The sequence below is a fragment of the Carcharhinus amblyrhynchos genome, chromosome 2 (assembly GCF_965287045.1).
Source record: "Carcharhinus amblyrhynchos chromosome 2, sCarAmb.v2.hapA, whole genome shotgun sequence".
In the NCBI taxonomy this organism is placed as follows: domain Eukaryota; kingdom Metazoa; phylum Chordata; class Chondrichthyes; order Carcharhiniformes; family Carcharhinidae; genus Carcharhinus; species Carcharhinus amblyrhynchos.
In genome coordinates, this window is record NC_137325.1 from 22,521,625 (window position 1) to 22,546,044 (window position 24,420).

The 24,420-nt window shown below is 38.4% G+C and overlaps 1 protein-coding gene across 2 annotated transcripts in view; it reads left to right on the top strand.

Annotated features, from left to right (window-relative positions):
• marchf6 (membrane-associated ring finger (C3HC4) 6) overlaps nucleotides 1-24,420 on the top strand; it is a 97,155-nt gene that overhangs the window by 47,604 nt on the left and 25,131 nt on the right. Inside the window, exons 4-14 of one of the 2 annotated variants that reach the window (XM_080203447.1) lie at nucleotides 5,989-6,132; nucleotides 7,735-7,807; nucleotides 11,759-11,927; nucleotides 12,654-12,870; nucleotides 14,513-14,574; nucleotides 16,233-16,265; nucleotides 16,756-16,807; nucleotides 19,448-19,524; nucleotides 20,846-20,926; nucleotides 21,892-21,960; nucleotides 23,060-23,134. In XM_080203447.1, coding sequence (XP_080059573.1) covers nucleotides 5,989-6,132; nucleotides 7,735-7,807; nucleotides 11,759-11,927; nucleotides 12,654-12,870; nucleotides 14,513-14,574; nucleotides 16,233-16,265; nucleotides 16,756-16,807; nucleotides 19,448-19,524; nucleotides 20,846-20,926; nucleotides 21,892-21,960; nucleotides 23,060-23,134 — 1,052 coding nt within the window. The remainder of the gene's footprint in view (nucleotides 1-5,988; nucleotides 6,133-7,734; nucleotides 7,808-11,758; nucleotides 11,928-12,653; nucleotides 12,871-14,512; nucleotides 14,575-16,232; nucleotides 16,266-16,755; nucleotides 16,808-19,447; nucleotides 19,525-20,845; nucleotides 20,927-21,891; nucleotides 21,961-23,059; nucleotides 23,135-24,420) is intronic. The other variant, XM_080203456.1, reaches the window with a different exon arrangement.

A 24,420-nucleotide genomic window follows, 5' to 3' on the forward strand; every position in this document is an offset into this window, starting at 1 on the left:
CTCTCACCTTAAACCTGTGCCCTCTAGTTTTAGACTCCCCTACCTTCGGGAAAAGATATTGACTATCTAGTTGATCTATGCCCCTCATTACTTTATAGACCTCTGTAAGATCACCCCTCAGCCCTCTACGCTCCAGAGGAAAAAGACCCAATCTATCCATCCTCTCCTAATAATCAAACTATCAAGTCCCGGTAGCATCCTAGTAAATCTTTTCTGCACTCTTTCTAGATTAATAACATCCTTTCCATAATAGGGTGATTAGAACTGTACACAATATTCCAAGTGTGGCCTTACCAATGTCTTGTATAACTTCAACAAGACGTCCAACTCCTGCACTCAATGTTCTGACCAGTGAAACCAAGCATGCTGAATGCCGCCTTCACTCTGTCCACCTTGATTCCACTTTCAAGGAGCTATGAATCTGTACTCCTCGATGTCTTTGCTCTCCCCAATGCCCTATCATTAACTGAATAAGTCCTGTCTGATTCAATCTACCAAAATGCATCACCTCGCATTTATCTAAATTAAACTTCATCTGCCATTCGTTAGCCCAGTGGCCCAATTGATCGAAGTCCTGTTGTAATCTGAGATTACCTTCACTGTCCTCTATCCCACCAATCTTGTCATCTGCAACCTTATTAACCATTCCTGGTATATTCTCATCCAAATCATTAATATAAATGACAAATATCTGAATCCAGCACTGATCCTTGAGGCACACTGCTGGTCACAGGCCTCCAGTTTGAAAAACAACCCTCTACAACCACCCTCTGGCTTCTGTCGTCAAGCCAATTTTGTATCCATTTAGCTACCTCACCCTGGAGATTTGACCTGATGCAGCAATCTACCATGCAGTACCTTGTCAAAGGCCTTGCTAAAGTCCATGTTGACGACATCAACTGCACTGCCCCTCATCTACCTTCTTTGTTACCCTTTCAAAAGACTCAATCAAATTTGAGACATGATTTTCCACTCACAAAGCCATGCTGACTGTCCCTAATCAGTCCTTGCATCCCTGAATGCCTGTAGATCCTGTCTCTCAATATACCTTCCGACAATTTACCCATCACAGATGTGAGGCTCACTGGCTTATAGGTCTCAGTTTTTTTTCCTGCAGCCCTTTTTAAACAAAGGCGCAACATTGATTATCAGTTCTGTAGTTGACTTGTATTTGCCTTCCAAATTCTAATGAACCTGCTGTATGTTTCTCATACGGTATCCCTGTTTCAAGTAAGGAGCTGAATAAGTACTTTTAAAAGTTTGAGAATAAGTACAGGTACTGACTTTGTAAAAAAAAAACTGGGCAATTTCACTGCATGTGGGTGAAAATGATGTGAGCTTGTTATATAATATAATCCCATTGATCCAGGCTTCAGATTATTTACACTTTCGAGGTATTGCACTATATTAAAATCTGTTAAATTTAATGGCTGCCTCTGCATTTCATGCAATAAAGGCACTTAAGTATATTTTTAGTTAAAATGTGTTAAATTTGTTTTACTTCAGTTAGATTTCAAAGTTTAGTTAACTTAGTGAGTTGCCATCTTTACAAAGCTTGAATGTTGAATTTAGAGACTGTTTATGCATTCATTGGTTGTAGAAAGTTATTTTGAGATTAATTTTCTTTTATAACTTCCTTTAATGAAAATTTGGGCAAATTTAAATCTGTTTTTTTTTAAATTTAAGAACTGAATAGTTATCTGAGACCAGTTATTGTAAGGTTGTCATGTCCAAGGCCATGTAAAAAGTTAGTTTGACAGTGTGATGTATTGGACTGAAGGTAACAGGGTGGTATTTGAAATGGTAGGACATTGTTGAAATTACAGTAAGCAGGGAGGAATAGTTAATTCTTAGGTTAATGCAGAAACAAAGCAAATGGAACAAATATAGGTTTGTGAGTTATAAATATATTCTTGAACATTAACTGAAGGGTAAGATCGGTGTGACGTGTGTGTAATGTGGAATCTGTTAAAGATGTACTAGAATCCCTAAAAAGAGGTGAGTTATTTTTGAACTTGACCCTGAAATAAATTTCAGGTTTCATGTTGATTGTTGTTATTTCAGCAGTTTACAAACTGTTGTAATCTCCTACAATCGTCCATTTAATGAATTGGCCTTTGAGGGATGAGCTGAGTTAGCAACTAAACATTATAATTGTTCCCAGGCTCTAGAGTGCCAGGAAGTATGTTGTAGGATAATCTGCCAGTTGTTTTTATGCAAGTATGAACTTTGTTCCTGCCCTGTCGTGTCAAAAAAAATGAAATGGATATTGTTGCAAAGCAGCTTGAGCTAGTTCTTTGTAAATGGGGCTTATTGTACAGTTCTGTCACCACTTTTCAATAAAATATAATGATAGGCAAGTGCAATGTTTGTGCAACTGAATTGTGGGCAATTTTGCCACCAGGATTTTGATAAATGCTGTCTGTGAAAATATGTTACTGTGTTCACGTGAGCAGTAGAAATAGATCGTGACTGCAGTTAGATTGTAGCTTCAAGTTTCAAAACTTGACTCGTGTCTGGAGGAGTATTTCCAATTGTAAAATGGAGAGGGTTGAATTAATTCTTGTCATGTCCAATGCAGGTATGAACTTTCAGTTCATGCTTTTTAAAAGTTGGACAAACGATCTGATAAGATGGCTGCTGCAAATCATGTCACTTTTGACATTTAGATAACAAATGATAAAAAATCTCCAATGAACACCGAATTAAGTATGGATGTAGGTAAGGGAATCTCTCAATCCTTTGTGGAATTCACACCTCTCGTTGTTTAAGATTAAGCATCCTCATAAAGACTATGGAATTTTCAGGCTGTCTGTCTCCATGTTTCATACTGGATAAAAGGAAGATTGAAACTCAGTGGCCGCTGTCAACTTCTCATGGCCTACCCCATTCAAACTAGACTGGCTGGGCCCCAGACATGTTGACCTAGTGGTCACATGATCAAAGCTGGTTACAGGGACTGCACCTTCATTACCCTAGGACCCAGCAGATCCATCAGAACCACTAGTCATCAGCCAGTCTGAGAACCAGACTCTGAAACTGGCTGCAATTCATCAAGCAGGTGAAGCACTTGACCTGCTTACTTCAAGGTTCACCTAAGAACCAACTTCCCTAAATAGTTGACCACAGCAATCTGCCATGAAACTTCACTTTACCAGACCTTTGTTTGAAATCATAAAAACCATTCAGGCAACCACAGGCTTAGCACCTCGGAGCGTGGAAATCATAAATCAGAGACTGAGATAACTGATCAGTATTTGTGTGTGCTGATGGGTGAGACTGGGTGCATGACAGTGCTTTGATTCAGGGTAAGCATGCGAGAATAAATGACCCTGTTTGTTATAACACTCCAGAGCTTAATGCTGAATTATTTCATTGGAATATACGCATCAAGAATAAGAGGAGGGTTAACTCCATACAAAACAAACATGGGCAACAAGAGAGCAAGTTGACTTCTGTCTGTGACACTCAATTAACATTCAGTGATTAGTCCTAGAGTGGAGTGGCAATGTTGGGAAAGGGGAAAAGAAAAACTGGTGGTTATATAGGATGTGTTACATAGGGTATGTTAAAGCACTTTACAGCAATGAGCCACTTTTCAAGTGTAATCACTATTGAAATGCAAGAAATATGGCAACTAATTTGTTTTCTACAAACTCCCCTTGAAAGCAATCTGATAATGACCAATTGATCTGTTTTTGTGATTCTGATTGAGGAATAAACATTAGCCAGAACATCAGGTTTAATGCCCCTATTCAGTTGAAATTGTGCCATAGGGTCTTTTACAACACCCAAGCAGGCAAATGGGGCTTTTTGCTTAACAATTTAAGCTAAGAACAGGTATTATTACACGTTCAGGCATATTGACTTGAATGATCCAGTATTCATTTGACTAAAATCAAATTTTGTGCTACTGGGTAGTATGTAGTATGGTAATTCTGAAGTTTTAAACTGTAGCAATTACTTCAATATTGTTCAATTCCTCCATCTAGAGGCAGGATAAGATAATGTGACTTTGAGGAGCTTTATCTGTTAACTTGTCTGAGCTGGTCCCTGAGGCTTTGATCTGTTGACTTCTAGATTATTTGCAATCGTACTCGATGCGGTCAAGCTACTTTAATTCTAACTGCTTTGAAATATCAGTATTGTTCAGGTAGCACTTCCCTGCTTTATAACATTTAAGCTGAAAAAAAAGGACTTCCATTTTGACATCACAACAATCTTTCAGTGCAAATAAGTTCTAGCATTTGACATTCTTTGCCAAGCCCAAGATTCTTAGTTTGCCCTATGTGCGTTTGGCTATAATGAGAAACAAGCTTGTCTTTCTCCAGCCAGAGCTAATGTTTTTCTGTAAGTAGTTAGGACAGTAAAAATCAATATTGTTGCATTCACTGGACGTGAATTTTAACCATTTGGAATTGGTGAACCATTTTTATTTTGAAAGGTGGCAGTCAGATTTATTTTTGAATGTCTAAGCTGAGAAAGTATATATTTTATCATTGCTAATAGTGCACATTTCATTTTTTTAGGTTGGAAAAAAGAATTGGGCTTTTTAAGTGGACGAATTGCATCACAAACTGACCCATTTAACATTGGCTGCTTCAATTTTATATTGTACTGTTGCTGATTATTTTAAAATTTGCTTAATGCTTGTAGAATAAGCATATCAAAAAATAGACCAGGTAGAGAGGAGGCCTGACTGCCTCATTGCCAGTGAGAGATCTCAAGAACCTAGAAAACCTCTGTCTTTGTAGTTCTAGATTAATTTTAAATTCTAGAATGTTGATCATATACATTTAAACACAGTCATCTTGATTTGTCCGAACAATGTTTAAATGTATATGATCAACATTCTAGAATTTAAAATTAATCTAGAATTACAAAGTCAGAGATTCTCTAGTTTCTTGAGATCTGTCGTTGGGAATGAAGTAGGCAGGCAAAACTGTCAGTGTTCATTGTCATTACCCTGTGAAACAGCAAGTGTCTGCACATGCTGAGTTTAAGCGCAGAAATTCTGAAGTTGCTGCAAGTGAATCCCTCCCTACTCTTCTATTAGTATGCTGTTGAAGTCCCTGCAGTGTACTTTAGAAATCACTGAATTGGTGAACATGTCCCCTTTCAAGTTGCAGTATACCTATTAAAATTCCCAAAAATGTTACACTTTGTTAATGAGATGTAACTGGTTTTCAACAGCGTACTAATGCATAGCTACTGCTAAACAACGTCTCTGGCCCTGGAAAGCTCATTTTATTTTTGTGCAATATCAATTGTAATTGGTCTTTAGGTATGTTTCATATTTCTACTTTGTGCATCTCCCAATCATTATTTTGCTTATTGGACAATTTGTAAAAAAATGAAAGATTATCAGTATATTTCACTTTCTGGATTGCTGTCTGAAAATCCTTCCAGAATCTTAGATAGGAGGGCACGGTGACAGTGGTTATCACTGCTGCCTCTCAACACCAGGGACCCAGGTTTAATTCTGGCTTCTGGGGACTGTGTGGCGTTTGCACATTCTCCCTGTCCCTACATAGGTTTCCTCCCACAGTCCAAATATGTGTAGATCAGATGGATTAGCCACGGTAAATGTGTGGGGTTACAGGGAAAGGGCAGGGGGAGAGGACCAGACTAAGATATTCTGTCAATGATTCTGCAAATACAGTGGGCTGAATGGCACTGAAGGGATTCTAATTCTAATCATAGAAATTATGGAACAGCAGAGCATTTGACCCATTGTGCAAGGGCTAGCTGTTCATTTGAATAAATATCTAAGTCAGGAATTATAATGTTTTTACAAATGCCCATTATTTACAGAAGTCTCAGCTTTTTTTAAGAAAGGTTACATCATATGGAACTCATTGTTCTACAACATACACTTTGTGTACAAAAATGTCTTATGGGAACATAAAAGATCATTGCCTTGAGCTATTAAAACTGGTTTTGTATCAGTGCAAATTTGTATTTAAGTTAAACTTGTTTCTTTTTCAGTTTATTCTCCAGATATGCCATCTAGACTTCCTATTCAGGATATTTTTGCAGGATTGGTTACAAGTATTGGTACAGCAATAAGATACTGGTTCCATTACACGTTGGTGGCCTTTGCATGGTTGGGAGTTGTACCTCTCACAGCATGTAAGCATTACATTTCATTTTGTAATATTTAATGAATCTAGTTCCAAATCATTACTAAGATCTATTGGTGGAATTTTGTTTTATTTTACTTTTCAGCAGTTTTGGACCAGTTGATATGTTTCCTACACTTTCTCAAAAGATTCCAATTATGTTCGTACTTGGAACTTACAACTTCAGTGTTTCTCATTCTGATTAAAGTTAAATTAGACCAGTTATAATTTATTGAGGCAAATAAAATCATTGAATGATACAGCACTGAATGCTTTTTGTCTAATCGCGCCTGTGCCAGTTGTTTGATAAAGCTAAGATTTGAATATTTTGAGTTTATTGAAACACAGGAAATTTGTTCCCCAAATTTCTTCTTTAAAAATCCTTTTGAATAATATTGCAAGTAGGCAACATGCCAATGTGTATTTTTTTTATTCATAATTGTTTGAATGTCATTTGCAAGTGTTTTGCCATCACTTTTTAATAGTTCTTCAGCCTTTGTTCTGAGCCTTGAACCCCATAGAAGTCAAAATGACATTTCCATACCTGAAGAAGTGGCTGACTTGCAGAGTTTACCCTCTCTGTTAAGTAAAGCAAGTCTTCACAAGTATTCAAACTTTGAGTATTGCAAAATTCTTTCCCTCTTTTATCTTGGCCTAATCCCTTAGACTGTTAACAATTTGTATAACAAGGCTCGCACACTGTCCTTTTTTATTTCAAAGAAGGGTTTATTTAATTTCTGCTATGATTCCTATTTTGTGGAAACCATTAGCATTTTAAAAATATTCTGCCGATTTCTCATGTCCTTATTATCGACAAATTATCATAGCTTCAGTGTATGGAGGGGCCAGAATTACGTCACTACGATGCCAAAAATGTATTTTGAGCAATGCGGTGGGTTCAACACACCCTTTATGCTGTTCTGAAATGTAAATTTAAATCCAGCTAACATAAATAGGCAGTAAGTCACTTCTGCGAGATATGAATCTGATGCAAAACACATTTGGTTGTCTGAGTTGATTGGGACCAGCCTGAGAACTGCCATAGCTAGCAGCTAATATCAATTTCGCTTGGATTGTGAGAATGACTGGAAAATAAGTTTTACCCTGCCCCTGTACTTTGACCTGAAAAATATGTATTTAACATTGTCAGTCAATGTCAAAAGTCTGTAGAATGGAGCTCTCCCTCTCTCTCCTCTCCCTTTCTCTCAATGTCTCCATGTTTGGCAAATAGACTTCAAAAAAAATTGAAAGGAAAATGTTAATGTGTATATTCAAGATAAATTTTCCCAACGGTTTGGTCTGGCTTGTGCTAGCAGATGGTGCAGTATTTATTTGCATTGTCTCTATTTCTTCATTAAATGTTTTTGCCTGTTGCCAATTTTATTTACATTGTAGGAAAAAAAGAACTGAGTAACATTCTGTAATTGATTAGGAAAATATGCTAAGATCATATAAGCACCATTTTGGTAGCAGTGCAAGATGATCAGGGCAGTATAGTGCACAGTGCTTGCTCTTTTGTGTGACCAAACGTACTAAGAGATTGTCTTGAAAAGGACAGCCACAATGTGTAGCTCAAGTGACTTTTCACTCTTCCCTTTTATCTCCTATTTAGGCCGTATCTACAAATGCTTGTTTACTGGCTCTGTGAGCTCACTGTTGACACTGCCACTAGATATGTTATCCACGTAAGTTTATGTATCATGTTTATTTTTAAAGTAGTAATTTAATCCATTGGGATGGTTTGGAGAACGTATGCTACTCAATATATTGCAGCATTGAATGTTACAGAATAAAAGCAAAGTGCTGGAGTGCTTGGGTCTGACTGCAGCTGTGAAGGGAGAAACAGAATTAGTGTTTTGACTTCAATATGACTCTAAATAAGTCGCATTAGACTTGATGTTAACTCTGTTCTTTTATCAGATGCGGTCAGATCTGAGCTTTTCCAGCACTTGCTGTTTTCATTTCAGGTTCCTGTGGTATTTTGCTTTAGTTTAAATATTACTGGTCTCTATTCATGAACTGATTCAATTTTTGAATATTCTTAAATATTTGGAATGCAGGTGGCATAAACTTATCTTTCTGTTCCATATTTATATACTTCCTGAATTGGAAAAGTCATTCTATACATTTGAGGGCACTTGGTATAGATTTACTCAGACCTTTTTTCTTGTATAATTGCTGGTCCCCACTCCCTTAACATGGCCCTTGATGCACTGGCAGTGCCAGTTGGGACTGCACAACCGTGTCCTTGACCACCTGGGAGCATCAGTGACCTCCAGCATGACCATCAAGCCTGGTCTCCGCTTGTGGAGACCAGTAATGATTCTTGTCAGTCTCACCAAGGGTCAGACGAAATTCGCCTCCGTTTTAAATTTGATTTGATTTCTTATTGTCACGTGTATTAACATACAGTGAAAAGTATTGTTTCTTGCATGCTAGACAGACAAAATATACCATTCATAGAGAAGGAAACAAGAGAGTGCAGAATGTAGCGTTACAGTCATAGCTATGGTGTAGAGAAAGATCAATTTAATGCGAGGAAAATCCATTCAAAAGTCTAACTGCAGCAGGCAGAAGCTGTTCTTGAGTCGGTTGGTTTGTGACCTCAGACTTTTGTATCTTTTTCCCAAAAGAAGAAGGTGGAAGAGAGAATGTCCGGGGTGCGTGGGGTCCTTAATTATGCTGGCTAGTTTGCCGAGGCAATGGGAAGCATAGACAGAGTCAATGGATGGGAGGCTGGTTTACGTGATGGATTGGGCTACATTTATGACCTTTTGTAGTTCCTTGCGGTCTTGGACAGACAGGAACCATATCAAGCTGTGACGTAAATGACTGACCCCTTATTTTAGTAGCATTAAAGGCTACTTTAAATATGCTAATTTGACTTGTGCCCTTTTTGGGCATGATCCAGTTTGTACCATTAGAAAGGGACAGTTGCAAACTATTTGGCGCTAGGCACAAAATCCATTTTAGGGGCCTGCATGCTCTTTTCCAGGATCGGCACAATCTGCACCAGGCACGGTGAGGGTGGAAAATCGCTTCCTCAGTTAATAAACTTGCATTTATTTTCACATTAGGACGTCGCCAAATGCTTCACAGCTAATGGAGTGCTTTTGAAGTTTAATTATTTGAGATGTTAGGTAGGACAGCAATGACTTACATACAGAAAGTTCCCATATGCACCAACAAAATAATTAAGTGGATAATCTCTTCTGATGATGCTAGTTCAGAGAAAGACAGGACAGGATAAAGAACAAACTAATCCTCCACTGTTCTTAAAAAAAAAGTTACTACAACTCCTTTGGTTGTCTTTGCGGAAAACAAAAGCTTATCGTATGAGGATTGGCTGCCTACCAGGAAGCAGAGAATAGACGTAAATGGGTCTTTTTCAGGTTGGCAAGATGCAATGAATAGTGTGCCATAGGGTTGAGTGCTGGGGCCTCAAAATAATTTGCTGATGACAGAAAGATAGGTACAAAAGTAAGTTTTGAAGAAGCTACAGAGTAAGTGAGCAAAGATCTAGCAAATGGAGTATAATATAGGAAAACATGAAATTGTCCATTTGAAGAATGAAAACAGGAGCATATTATCTAAATAGTGAGAGTTTGCAGAGCTCTGAAGTACAAAGGGATCTGAGTGTCATAGCATATGAATTGCAGAAAACTAGTACGCAGGTAACAAGTAATTGGGAAAGCTAATTGAATGTTATTTATTTATGAGAGGAATTAAACACGGACGTTATGCGTCAGCTGCACAGGACATTAGTGAGACCACATTTGGAGTACTGTGTACGATACTGGTCGTATTATTTAAGGAAGGACGTAAATGTGTCCTAAGCAGTTCAGAGAAGGTTACCAGAATAGTATGTGGACAGGGTGGGTTGCCTTATGAGCAGAGGTTGGATAAGCTTTGCTTGTATCTGCTAGGGTTCAGAAGAGTGAGAGGTGACTTGATTGAAACATAGAAGATTTTGAGGGGTCTTAAAGAGTGGATGTGGAGAGGACATTTCCTCTTGTGTAAGAGTCTAGACCTAGAGGTCACTTTAAAAATAAGGGTCACCCATTTAAAATGAAGCAAATTTCTTTCTCTGAGGATCTTGAGTCTTTGGAACTCTTCTTGAAATGATGGTGGAATCAGAGCCTTTGAATGTTTTTAAGACAGAGATGGATAGATTGTTGGTAAGCAATGGGGTGATGGATCACCAGGGGTATGTGGGATGCAGATTTGAGGTTACTGCCAATTCAGCCATGATCTTATTAAATAGCAGAACAGGCTCAACAGCTCCTTGTTTGTATGTTCATATCCCTTCTTAAGACTAAGTATGTTAATTGTAAAAGTGGAGCATACCTGTGAAATGAAGGGTCAGTAAGCAAGGAACTGTCTTGCCACAAGGGAAGTATTACAATTCTCTTCTGGCCAGGTAGCTGATTATTGATCATATATGGCATTTCTCAACTGTGTGAACCTGGCTGTAAGTCACTGCCAGGATTACTATTGTGATGCACATCATTTGAAAGAATTGTCTTGTATACTTTAATGTAGAATCACTTCTCGATCTTTTGGCTAAGATCAAGTGTAGTATCAACATGCTGCGCTTGGTTGAAGTCATTAGGTTACGTTTCAGCTTCATTTGAAGCAATTTTTAAAAGCAGCATCTCGGCCATTTGGCTAAGATGCAAATGAGATCAAGCCTTGGAGGAGAAGCTACACCTACTCCAATCAGCTTGGATCATGTAGATCAAGACCAAGACAGGAGGTGAGAGCCCTGTCTTGTCAGCTTGGATCGGGAATGCCTCAACTTGTTGGGACTCTGAATTGGACTTGATTTGATTGAATTGGAATGAAAACAAAAAAAACTTCGATGTAGAATCCTCCCTGGTTCTGATATCTGCTGACACAACATGGTGTGCCTTGTTTCCCTGTCCATTCTAATGAATTTCTAATGTGCATTGGAGGTGCATGCCAATAGCTTTAACAGGTTTTGCTCCATTCTTTGCTGTACACTTATGCCATGTTATTGGCCATTATTCTGCAAAGGGAATGAAAAATTCATCCATGTTGCTGACTTTGTTTAAAGTGCTTCTGCAGTTGTTCAGCTAATAGTATCATGTAGCAGTATTTGTTATTTTTAAACACCATTAAATCTTAGTCTGAAACTTTTTTCCCTTTTATCCCCTCAATCCTGCACACCCCATTCAATTATAATAACTCATTTTCTACCAGGCATGGCAAGTTGGTCTTGTGAAGCCATGGATTAGATTGTTGTTTGGCTGAACATTAGTAATCACTATTATTGCATATGGTCTAACTGGTCTTAAGTTCTGATGTGTCGTACAAGTTAACAATGATAGTTTTCAGAGCTATAACTGATAAGTTTTCTGGCTCCTAAAACGGATTTTCACTGAAATTAGCTTTGTCTGAACGGGTTTGTGTTTCTATACATTTACTAATGAGGAAAAGACCCCTTCAGTTCAAATGTGGAACTGCAACTTTTATGAATCAAACTGTAACATCACTTGTGTGAGCCACATATTGTACATAGATTCACTTGTGTACATCATTCTTTTAGAATTACAAATAATTTTAACTGTAGAGCTGAATCTGAATATTTAAACATTTGTTCTATATATTTCCAGGGAGAATCTGCTGGCAGACTCTTTGCAAGGCTGTTTTGTTGTAACGTGCACACTGTGCGCGTTTATTAGCCTCGTCTGGTTACGAGAGCAGATCGTGCATGGCGGTGCTCCCCAGTGGCTAGAACAAAATCAGGCCCAACCACCCAATGGAGTTGGACAACAGAATGAGGTGAGGACTGGAGAAATGACCCCTTCATTCTTTACTGTAAATAAAATTAACAGTACGATTCAGTATTGAGATTCCATGTGCGTGCACGCATGCGCACCACCACCACACCTCTCCTACCCCCTGCCCCGTCCAAAGGTAATATTTGCGCATAATTGTTGCTATCCTCCTTTGGTTGTATTAAATAGTTTAGGGATTTAAAACGTAAGGCTCATTTGTTCTCTTATTAATTTTATGTCAACTAACTTGATGACTTGAATGTTATACACTTCTACTCCAGATAGTAACCCATTAGTCCCATGCAAACTGTCCACTGAGCAACATTTCTAAAAATTTGTACGCTACTTTGTGGCATTGCTCGTTGTAATGCCGACTAGTACTTGTTTTGTAGATTAATTTACAAAGACTTAAGTAAGTTATCATGTAGCCACATAACTTTAATCCGATTGTGTTGAATATACAAATTAATTTTCCCCCTCAATATAACTATAATGTTGCAGCAACAAAGTTGCTACAGTGAATCTAACAACTGGCTTTCACTTGCACTTTTGTCTGTACCAAAGTTTAATCAGAGGTGCAAAGTTAAGAATTTCAGCATTAGTTTATCCCACTCCTGTTCAATCCAAAAGTCTTTGCACCAAAACTTTTATGGTAATATTTAATTTTTTTAAATTTAAATTTTTTAAATTTTTTTTAAACTTGATGTAATTAGCATTTTTCAACCTGCAGCCTCCAGCTGCTCCGAATGTCGCAGCTGAGAATCCCCAGGTTGCTCAGCCAGCCAACCAAGCAGCAGAAAATCCAGCAGCAGCCGATGGGGGTGCTCCTGCAGAAGTGGAGAATGCCAACGTTGGGGTAGATGAGGGTGAGAATGAGGATGATGAGAATGATGATGACGATGATGCCGTGGTAGAAGATGGTGCTGATGCCAACAATGGTGCTCAAGGTATTATGGATAAATCAATTCTGAGCAGGCTTATGAGGCCTTTTTATGAAGTTGATTAATTCAGAACTTTTCTGGCAATAGTCCAAGAAGTATACTTCAATGTAGCAGTAAAAGATCAGAAGAGGAGGCAGCCATCTAAATCTCCTCATGTGATCACAGTAAGAAGTCTCACAACACCAGGTTTATTTGGAATCATGAGCTTTCGGAGCACTGCTGTTTCATCAGATGAGTGATGAAGGAACAGCACTCTGAAAGCTTGTGATTCCAGATAAACCTGTTGGACTTCAATCTTGTGTTGTGAGACTTCTTATTGTCCCCACCCCAGTCCAACACCAGCATCTCCATCCACATCATGACTTCATATGATCAATGGCGTATTTTCAAAGCCCGTGCTTGCTCTAAGTATCTCCTTTGGAATGCCAGGAGCCCAATCCTGGATAACCATTTCGTTGTCCTCTGTTTTATCTTGCGCTCTGCCAGGATAGCCATGCAGTGTACCCAAACTCTACATTAGAATTGCAAGTGGGGATGAACCAGTACTTTATACAAATTCACTGTCCTTCCAAGGGCATTCCTTATGCTCCTCCTGCCTCTTACTTCCTAATGTTTTCTGATCTTTTATGCTGCAAATTTCCATTGACAAGTTGTCAATCCATAGAGAGACCTGTCTCCTGGAGTTGCATGGAAACATAGAAAATAGAAGCAGGGACTGGCCCTTTGAGCCTGCTCTGCCATTCATTTTGATCATGGCTGATCAAATTCAAAACCCTGATCACATCTCTTTCCCCCCTGCCCATATCCCTTGATCTCTTCAGCCTAAGAGCTGTATATAATTTCTTTTTGCAATCACACAACATTTTGGCCTCAACTGTTTTCTGTGGGAGTGAATTCCATACATTCACCACTCTTCAGGTAAAGAAATTTCTCCTCCCCTCAGTTTGAAAAGATTTACCCGTTATCCTCAAACTATGATCCCTAGTTCTGGACTGCCCCCATCATTGGGAACATTCTTTCTGAATCCACCATGTTTAATCCTGTTAGAATTTTATAAGTTTCTATGAGACCCCCCCCCCCCACACACTCTCTCTCTCTCTCTTCTAAACCCCAGTGAATATAATCCTAATCGACTTGGCCTGTCCTCATATGACAGAACTGCCATCCCAGGAATCAGCCTGGTAAACCTTTGCTGTACTCCCTCTGTTATCGCTATTTGTCTTGAAATTCTCACCACGTAGTCCATTTACTCTATCTCATCATCTTGCACTTGTCCATATACAATGATGTTGAGCACTTTTCAGTGTCTGTTTCCCAATCTATTTGAATCTCCTAAGTTTGCAGTCAAACTTGGACGGTTTTATTTCTATTCTTCCATAAAATGGAAGGATTGGAAAGCTTGATGTAATCTGAAGAGCTTGCCAATGGTCAACTTCTGCTCATCTGCAAAAGCTTCTGTGTCCCTACTTCTTCCTCATGTCCCTTCAACAATGTACCATTTCATTCAATTTGACAAATCTCTTGACAAAACAGTTGACAGGTGGCGTAAATACCCATCAGTAAAGAAGGAGCTAATTGTACAAATAAAATACATTCGATATGTTGGCTTTGAGTTCAATTAATGAATTGAAGCTATTTTTCTCTTCAGATGACATGAACTGGAATGCACTAGAATGGGATAGAGCTGCAGAAGAGCTTACATGGGAGCGGGTATGTGAACACAGTTTACTTTGAGTTTTTAATTACTGAAGTTACTTTGTTGAAAATAAAGTTGAGTTTCAGTAGTGCTATTTGGGGAAAAAAATGCAATAAAATTAACAGTAAACTGTTGCTTTGGCAATAAGGATGGGTGGCAAGAATATATTTTCATTTAAAAATGCATCTTTCCCATGACCATGCCACCTAATAAAGACAACCCAATCAGTTCGAAATCCATGAATTGCATTGAAGCACCTGGGTTGTTTTTTCAGGCCTGGGAAGGTTGCCAGTTCCTACTGATAGTGATGGGCATCTGAAGGTGGACCTGTAGTATACATTTTCCAGATCTGCAGAAGGGTAGAGACTCTTTATGAACAGTTGGAATTTCTCCTCCAAGGTAGAAGAATTTTATTTGGAAAAACTAGTGAGTACTGATTCAAACAGGCCCATTCTTATTAGTTCATCTATGTTTACATTCACTGGATCATATTGCAATGCCAGTTCCTTTAGAAGTGATTCATGCATCTGTCTTTTAAGAATGTTTTAGGTTGCATGCATCCTCGTATATGATGGCGCCTTTTTTGTATTTGGCCAAAGCTCATGCTGCTGTGTTCTATTTTTTCATTTGTTTGCAAAGTAAGTCTTGGTGATAAAAGATGTTCAAGGCTTGAAGATGGCTCCTAGCCTGAATCTTCAGCTGGTGTTCAGGCTATGTGATTCAAGATTAACGGATAGATGTACTTGTTATTGGTTACCAGTACTCTGGTGTGGGCAGTCATGATTGATCTCTTTCAGGAAATCTAGCGCCTATTGTGAGACTCTGTGATGGTGGGCAGTGGGTGAAGTAGAATGCTGAGTAGAATGGATTGGCCTGGGTTTTGGTGCAACAGGAGATCAAGTAAAATGAACTTGAAATGCAGCATGAGCAACGGGTGCAGTCATTATATGTACATGTGGGGCCATGTTAACGAAAATACAAGTGTGTTGCTGTGAGGTGTGTGATGTATTTATAGGGAAGAAAATAGTAAGCATGGTGTGGTGAGAGGAAACCTGGGAAAGTCATAATGATCAGGGGGAAAAATTCTCATTAAACCCTATTACCCATGTTACCTAACAGTATCTGGATTGCGGCTAATAACACATTGGCTGGAGTTGAGGTGATCAATAGTGGCATTTGATCAACAGCCTACAAGTGCAGATAAAACATTAGATTGTTAAAACAGCTGATTAAGTTGTTAACACTGAAGTTTATCACTGATAGCAGTGCCACCTATAGCCAAGACTTTTAAATATCAGCACTTTGAATCATTACAGGACAAAAAGACACCATTAGCCCATCAAGTTTATGTTGTTTTGTAATACTCATTTCCTTTGAGATGCTATGATATGGGACTTCTCAATGCATTTTAAAATGGAATATTGCAACCCACTCAGCAACTTGAGTAATTTTTCTATTGTATGCCATTCATTGCTAATTATAAAGTTACTTATTTGCTGCTTAATTTGTATTGTTCTGTTGTATGTGTCACTTTAATGTGATTGCTTAATTTGAATTACTGGATAATTCAAAAAATAATTGGGATGAGGAAGGGCAAAGTATTTCCAATAATCAAAAGTAGTATTGATTTAAATGTGTGCTGTTTAAACAAGTTTCTTTTTTTGTTTCATAGATGCTTGGGTTGGATGGTTCACTTGTATTCCTGGTAAGTTTGAAAAAGGCTAGTCCAACATTTCTAATAAAATCATTGTCTGCATGTCCCAAGAAGGGGAAAGAAGAATGAAATTTGAAATATTTGTTGCTGCTGTCAACCCATTTACAGTTGAACAAAAATATGCATAACAAATTCTGAAAATAGTTTGCCCTCGTTTTGTAACGTACTGCCTCAAAGTTGCAAATGTACAATTTTTCCACAAATAGCACACTTAGCTGACATAAAGCTGGGATATATTCATGCTTCTATATAATCAAATTTATATGAAGCTAGCCTGGTCAGGAGAAGAAATTCAATGATTAACATGACTTTTTGTCAAGAAAACAAAAGTATGTATGCTTTAGACCTGTAAGTATGAAATCAAAAATTTCTGTTTCTTTACTGTTTAAGTGCGACAGATAAAGATAATGGTGTTGTTTAATAAGACAAACTTTTTAAGACTTTATTAGGAGTAACTAACAACTTTGCGTTTTTCTGGCAGGAGCATGTCTTCTGGGTGGTTTCATTAAATACACTGTTCATTCTTGTGTTTGGTGAGTATCTCTTGATCGAGAATTTTTATTTGTAATTAAGAAGTCTTGGCATGCATGTCAAGTATGATGTGATTTTCCATGCACATATTCGTCCACAGCATTTGAATGCTGGTATTGGTAACATCCCAGAGCACAACCCCAACCAATAGACAAGGGAAAAAAATAACAGTAAATAATGTACTTCCATTACTGTAGAAATTGGATAGTTGATTTAAAGTTGCAACTTTGGGAGGGATGTCGTCGGCTTTCCTTTGTACTAAATCACTTTTTAAAATATACATTGGAAAGCATTTCTGTTCTACAAGAGCTTGCCAGTGCCTGAGCTATGTTTTAAGCAGAAGTTATTTTTGCAACGTGTAACCATAATCCTAGACTTGGGCACTGAGTTTGTTCATGGGTGCTATTACATTGGTGATGTTGACAACATGTTATTAGATGTTGGTAAATCGAGGTGAATATTAACACTGACTCACGCCACAGATGTTGAAAAACCATTTTAATAGAAATTGTACTTACTAAACTCAGGAAGCCCAGAAAAGATAAAGCTCAGGAAGAGTAAAGGTATAGCGAAAATGTGTCTGCTCTTAGAGGCTGGGATGATAACAATAGAATTGAGTAGGTTGTTTGCCAAGGTGTATTCAAAATGTGGACTATAGTACATTATAACCTAACCTCCAATCGTCAGGCTAGATTGTTGTCAAAACGTTTCTAACTATCAGCTTTGGGAGATGAAGTGCAGCTGCTAAGTTAGTTACCTCAAGCACATATATTGGAGATTTTTTGGTTTGAAACCCATCAAAAGTCTTAAAATTAAAATCTTATAACTTGTAAATACTAAATAGCTTATCTGTCTTTCTTGCCTAATTTTCGTTTCTCATTGCCTGGCCAAAAGGAATTCACGCCTTTGCTGGAGTGCAGTTTTATAGGCATCAGACTTTCATTGGTGATTCATGTACAAATCTTTTGGATGATTTAACTATAGGGCAATTACAGGAAGTCTGACTCCATTCTCTCTCAAATGTATTTCCAGTGGGGATCAATGCATAAAAACATAAGAATAGGAGTAGACCATTTAGCCCCTCTGGCCTGCCCTGCCATTCACTAAGATCGTGGCTGATCTGATAGTGGTTCAGTTCCACTTACCCACCTGCTCCCCATAACCCTTAATTCCCTTATTGGTGAGAAATCTATCCATCTGTGACTTAAACATATTTAACAAGGCAGCCTCCACTGCTCCAACGGGCAGAGAATTCCAAAGGTTCACTACCCTCTGAGAGAAGAAGTTTCTTTTCAACTCTGTTCTAAATTGACTACCCCTTATTTTGAGGCTGTGCCTTCTAGTTCTTGTTTCCTCTCTAAGTGGAAATAATCTCTCTGCCTCTACCCTGTCTAGCGCCTTCATTATCTTATGTCTGGATAAGATCTCCCCTCAGCTTTCTAAACTCCGAGTACAGGCCCAATTTACTCAATCTCTCCTCGTAAGCTAACCCCCTCATCTCCGGAATCAACCTGGTGAACGTTCTCTGTACTCTCTCCAAGGCCAATATATCCTTTTGCAAATATATCCTTTTCGCATAGCAATTAGGAGTAAGAATCCTAGCTAATGTTTTCCACTCCTATATAGAGAGGTTGCAGAGAACAATATCCCATTACCTATGCCTTGATTAAAACCAGCTAACTTGACACAGGTTGAGAATGGAGCACTAAGCCAGAAAAGTCAGTGTGACCCAGCTAAATGATGAATAAACATGTTTCATTGGAGGAAGCTACTTTTTGTGTGTTTCAAATGCTCTTAACTTGAGTGCTTTTGGATGATAGCCAGAGGTTTTAAGGGACGATTGTTTTTGAATGTTGTTCAGTTTGTTGTTTGCTACCTGCCTTTCATTGTTATGGACCGAATTACAGCTGTGTCTTTTAGCTGAGCAGAGTTGAAACAAGGCAGCCAGAGAGAAAATCAAATTGCTTAGTTTCCAATTAATACTTTCAATTTAAAGGGTGCATCAACCAATTTTTCCTTTTAAATGTGCAGTTGTGTTTAATAGCTCCAACACTAATCAAGGAGTCTCCTCTAACACTGAACTACTGGGCACTAAATTGGGGAGAAAGTCAACTTTTAAAGTTGAACTTTGTTTATAAGTTGTGTTTTATCCCTTTTTAATATTCACTTCTCAAGGTAAATGAGATCCTTGGAAGGCAGATTTTGCTACTCATTGCCTTGGTCAAAATTTGTGGTCAGGCCTGGCATTAAGCACAGAGGAAGCTGCCTTTTGCCTTGTAACAACAATGTGCCTATGCATCCTGCTGTACCTATATAGGTTTTCGGTTTTCACTAACTATCATTGCCATGTAAGATTGCCAAATTGCGCGCACACACCGTGATTCCACTGAATGGGCCTACACCTAATAAAAACTGCCAACCACATTTCACCGAAGTGGAGAGTTTTTTCCAATCTGTGCTGGATCTATACTTGTCGCAATTGATGAAAGATTGCTAACCCACTGTGCTAAATTTTTTAGGTTTTTTTTTGAAGAGTAACTTATTACAAACTGAAATTATACAGTGTAGTAGTTTGCAGTTTGCAATGAAGAAAATGTGAGTGCTAGTACACTGTTCTATAACATTGTTGTTGTATATTTCAGCATTCTGTCCATATCATATTGGACACTTCTCCGTTGTTGGTTTGGGTTTTGAGGAGTATGTAAGTACCAATGATACGGTGCGTGCCCTTTGAGAAGACTTCATATGAAATTAGTCTGACTAGCATGTAGTGATGTCTCGGTAATGCATGTTATTATAGTTGTACTGTATAAATTTGTCATATGCTTGTGGTGTTCTATATGGTAATCCAAGATGGCACTGTGAATGGCCTTTCCACTTTAAAAAAAAATGTTGTGGATTTATAGGAGATTTTTCACAAAGAAGCTAAAATATTTTCGTAGTGCTTGGTGCCACTTCAGCATATAGTGATGCATTTTCCACAATGCACTTGTGTAACTTAATTTAAAAGCAAAGTGTCTGAAAGAAATATGTTTTTAAAAAGTGCACTTTAAATTAGTTTTCTCTGAAAATTCTTTGCCCTTTAGGACCTTTCCCATGTTCCCATTTTTCATGAACCTGGGCTGTTCCAGTTAGCTGTTGAGCTGTTGTAGGTAATCCTGACAATACATATGCTCGCCTAGCAGGAACATTGGATAACAATCAGAGGGTACTGCCTCCCTTGTACCACTCCTTCCCATTTTTCTTCCTAGCCCAGATGCCTTTTGGACTTGGTACCATATTTAAAATCAGCTACCTGAGCACAAATCGGAGATTAAGCTTGGGCTTCCCTCCCCTTTATGAATCAATGCCTTTTATGAGCGTAAGCCATCGTGTTCTGGTGCTTTTTAAGCCAATGATCAAAAAAAAAGTGAAACGAGTCTAACCTTTTCTGAATTCTACTTTAGATGGGACGCCAACAGCCAATGTGTCTTGGATTTCTACATAATTGGATATTTAGTTGCCTGCAAGCACATAATTTAAGTATTGCTGAATAAAGAAATGTGCTGTTGAAGCTTTTTGACTCGTACACGTCAGGACAGATGCAAGAATGCCATATTTCAGAGGGCGCAACAGTTTGTATTACCTGAGAAGCGAGTGCTGCACTGTCTTGTTTTACAGTATAAATTGTTGCTTCCTTCACAATTTGCCATTCTTGTGACTGCCCTGATGGGTGCAGGACAAAGCATCAACCATGTGTCTCCCTATTCAGCACTGTGCAGATTGCATATTTGTGATCTGTCACTTGATATATACAAGTACTTTCAATGTAATATGAATATTTTGAAGAAATTGAATGAGTATTGTAAATTGTGATAATACAGTATGTTATAAAATGTTACTTAAATGCTGTAAAGTAATATCAGTCTTAGGGAAATCTGTTCTTGCAAACAATTTTCAAAGAAAACAGAGTTCTGTAAACAAAGATTGTATCAAACAATAGAACCTATTATTTTACTGTAAATTTATTGAGCACCGTACCAATTGGTATTGTTTTTCAGGTTCAAGCTTCGCACTTTGAAGGTCTGATAACAACTATAGTGGGCTATGTTCTACTGGCTATGACTCTAATAATCTGTCATGTATCCTTTTAATCTAGTGCGTGAGCAAGTTTGTTTTTAGAGCTTCATGTAAAACACAGTTTTCATAACCAAATGATAAAAATTCAGAAGCTATCAAACGTTGTATGCTGGCCAGTGTTGCAGTAAATTGTACTAGACTACCTGGCTGAGTTCATAAAAACATTTTTTGACTTGATGGTTCAGATCTTTCAGGATTTACAAATGTAGCAAAATTATTGGAGTTTCCTATCCTCATTTACATAGATTCAGAGATTAAAACAAAGTTATAAAATACCAATTTCAGGGTGCAATATCCACTTCCCTATATACAGTGTATTAAAGGCAGCACCATCATCAGTAAAGAGGATGTTGTAGGCATTCTGAATTGTTGTTTAGAACTGGAGTTAGTTCCCTCACTTTTGTATGTAGAGGTAGCATTTAGGGACCCCTTGTGAAATCGGTCGGTGACCAACAGGCTAAAAGTAAAAAAAATTATTTACTAATCACAAGTAGGCTTACATTAACATTGCAATGAAGTTACTGTGAAAACCCCCTAGTCACCACAGTCTGGTGCCTTTTTAGGCACACGGAGGGAGAATTTAGTATGGCAATGCACCTAACTAACACATCTTTGGACTATGGGAGGAAACCAGAGCACCTGGAGTAAACTTCACACAAACAATGATCCAAGCCAGGAATTAAATCTCAGTCCCTGGCACTGAGGCAGCAGTGCTAGCCACTGTGTCACTGTGCTGCCCAGTTGGTGCCTGGCCGGCTCTGCTTGGGATTCTTCAGTGGCCCCTGGAACCACCTATGAATCAGTACACTTTTAAGCAAAAATGCAATCAATAATTGTTGCCAGGAGGAATTAGTTCACCCTCAACTACAGAGCGTTCAGGATTGCCATACTCAACCAGGTTGTAGCAATTGTGCTTTTTTCATCATGGCTTTACTTGTTTGCTTTTATTTAACTTAACTTTACACAGGGCTTGGCTGCACTGGTGAAGTTTCAACGATCTCGACGTTTATTGGGCGTCTGTTATATTGTTGTTAAGGTATAATTGCATTGCCTCAAAAATTATGACTGTCATTTTGTTTTGTGTTTGATGTTTTATTTGGGTACGCTGATAAACAGATTACAACCATAATTTATTCAACCTTCAAATTGCTTGATTGACTCTTCTAAACACATTTGTAATTTTTGAAATTTTTTTTAAAAAACGTTTTTTATTGCAAGCTTTGAAAATATTTTATGTGAAATGTAAAGACAGCAAATGCTGGAAATACTCAGCAGCTCTGACACCATCTGTGGAGGGGAAAAGGGTTAATATTTTAGGTTGATAACCTTTTGTCAGAACTGGCAACATGGCATGTGTTTGATTTAGAGCAAGTGAAAGAGAGACAGTGGCAAAAAGGAACAAAAGGAAAAGTCCTTGCAATGCTGGAAGGCAGGAGAGATTGAATGAGGGTTGATGGTGCAAGACCAAAGGGAGTGATAATGAGATTAGTAAAGAAATAAAAGGTGTATCGAGGAGAGGTGTGAATGGCAAATTGAAGGATGCTGCTGCTTGAAAAAATGAGTGAAAACCAAAACCAGCAAAGTAAAAGGAAATATGGTCTGAAATTGTTGAACTGTGTTTAATCCAGAAGGCTGCAAGGTGCCTCATCAAAATCTGAGGTGCTGTTCCTCAGTGTAGCATTGAGCTGCTTTGAAACACTGAGGATTGGGAGCTCATAACAGGAGCAATCTCCCCTGAATTCTACTGACATTCACCCATTTGCAGACCTTTATTTTCACCCTCCTCCCTCCCTTTGGGTTGCTTTAAAACTAAACGCATCTCTTCATTTTTCCCAAAATGAAATGTTAACTCCTTCACAGGTACAATCTGGCCTTCATTCAATTCTTCCATGCATAGCGAGGCTGAGTTTAACAGCTCAGCTGATTTCTGGTTCCAAGTTCACACTTTTCCATTCTGTGGTGCTGCATTTGGATGATCCAATGCCTCTTACACCCAAATCATTCTAATTATCAATAATAATTTGATCACACATTTTGGAATTCCCTAACAGAATTTCTTGTTAGCGATTGTGTCTCACCAGTAACCTATGCATTCTTCAGTACGTTGCCCTGAACTTAATTGCTTTTTTATTTAGGTGTCTTTACTGGTGGTTGTGGAGATTGGTGTATTCCCCCTCATATGTGGCTGGTGGCTTGACATTTGTTCACTGGTAAGTTGCTTCCCTCATAAGGAAGTTATCAGATATTCTTTGAATCTGGAATTCCTCCTCATTTTTTGCTTCTGAGGCTCCCTTTTATGGGCCAGAAATTTCACATTGCATAACCTATTTTTTTCCTGTGTAAAAGATCAGTTATCCAATTATTTTTGTTTTACTTGCATAATGTGAAACTTGCTGTACCTGTTTATTTTCAAATTATCGGTGGCCTCACCTCTTCCTCTATCTATAACTTGTTCCAACCTTACAACTCTGAGATCTGTGCACTCTACAAATCTGGCCTCTTGAACATTCCCGATTTTAATTATTGCATTGTTGGGGACTACATTCAGCTCCCCAAGTTCTCCACCTCACTGTCTCTTTATCCTCCTTTAAAATGCTCCTTAAAATCTACTTTTTTTATCAAACTTTTGGTCATCTGGCTGCAGGCATTCTAGAAATCTGTGAACAATCATAGAATCCCTACAGTGCAGAAGGAGGCCATTTGGCTCATTGAGTCTATTCCGCCAGACCCCATCCCCATAACCCCACATTATTTACCCCACTAATCCCTCTAACCTATGCATCCCAGGACACTGTGGGGCAATTGAGCATGCCCAATGCACCTAACCTGCACATCTTTGGATTGTGGGAGGAAACCCATGTGTTCAGGGGGGAAATGTGCAAACTTCACACAGACAATGACCTGAAATCAAACCAGGCCCCCTAGAGCTGTGAAGCAGCAGTGCTAATCACTTTGCGACCCCATGGGAAAAGGGATAATCGCAGAACCACCCCAGAGTAGAAACAATGTTAATTTTTAAAATTCTGACTATATTGCGAATTATTCAGTAAATGCTGTATTCAAGTCAAAAGTATCATGAGTCAGTTTGGGACACTGAAGTTTGTAATTGGCACATAATATAATCAATATTTTTCAGAAATATCAGTGACTTTTTGTTCCATCTGTTTCTACAGCTTCTGAAAGCCTTTTCCTCAGAGTTTAAATTCTCTTGAAGATTTTCATCCATTATTTTCAAAATGCATCCTTTGTTCCCTGTGATCTCTAATTAAGTGCTGCTCTTATTGAGAAACTGGTGACAATGGGTGACAAGCAATCCCAATAAACTGATGATCCAAGGGCACCTTAAAGAAAACTCCCTTCCATGACTCTTGAGAAGCAGGCATTCTGGCTGATCCACTTACCCTTGTGCTTCTGAATTAACAGAAACCCCCAGCCAGTCTTCCTCCCTAACAGCACTCGAATAAAACCCACCTCCTTCAGTCTGAGTGGCAGCCAT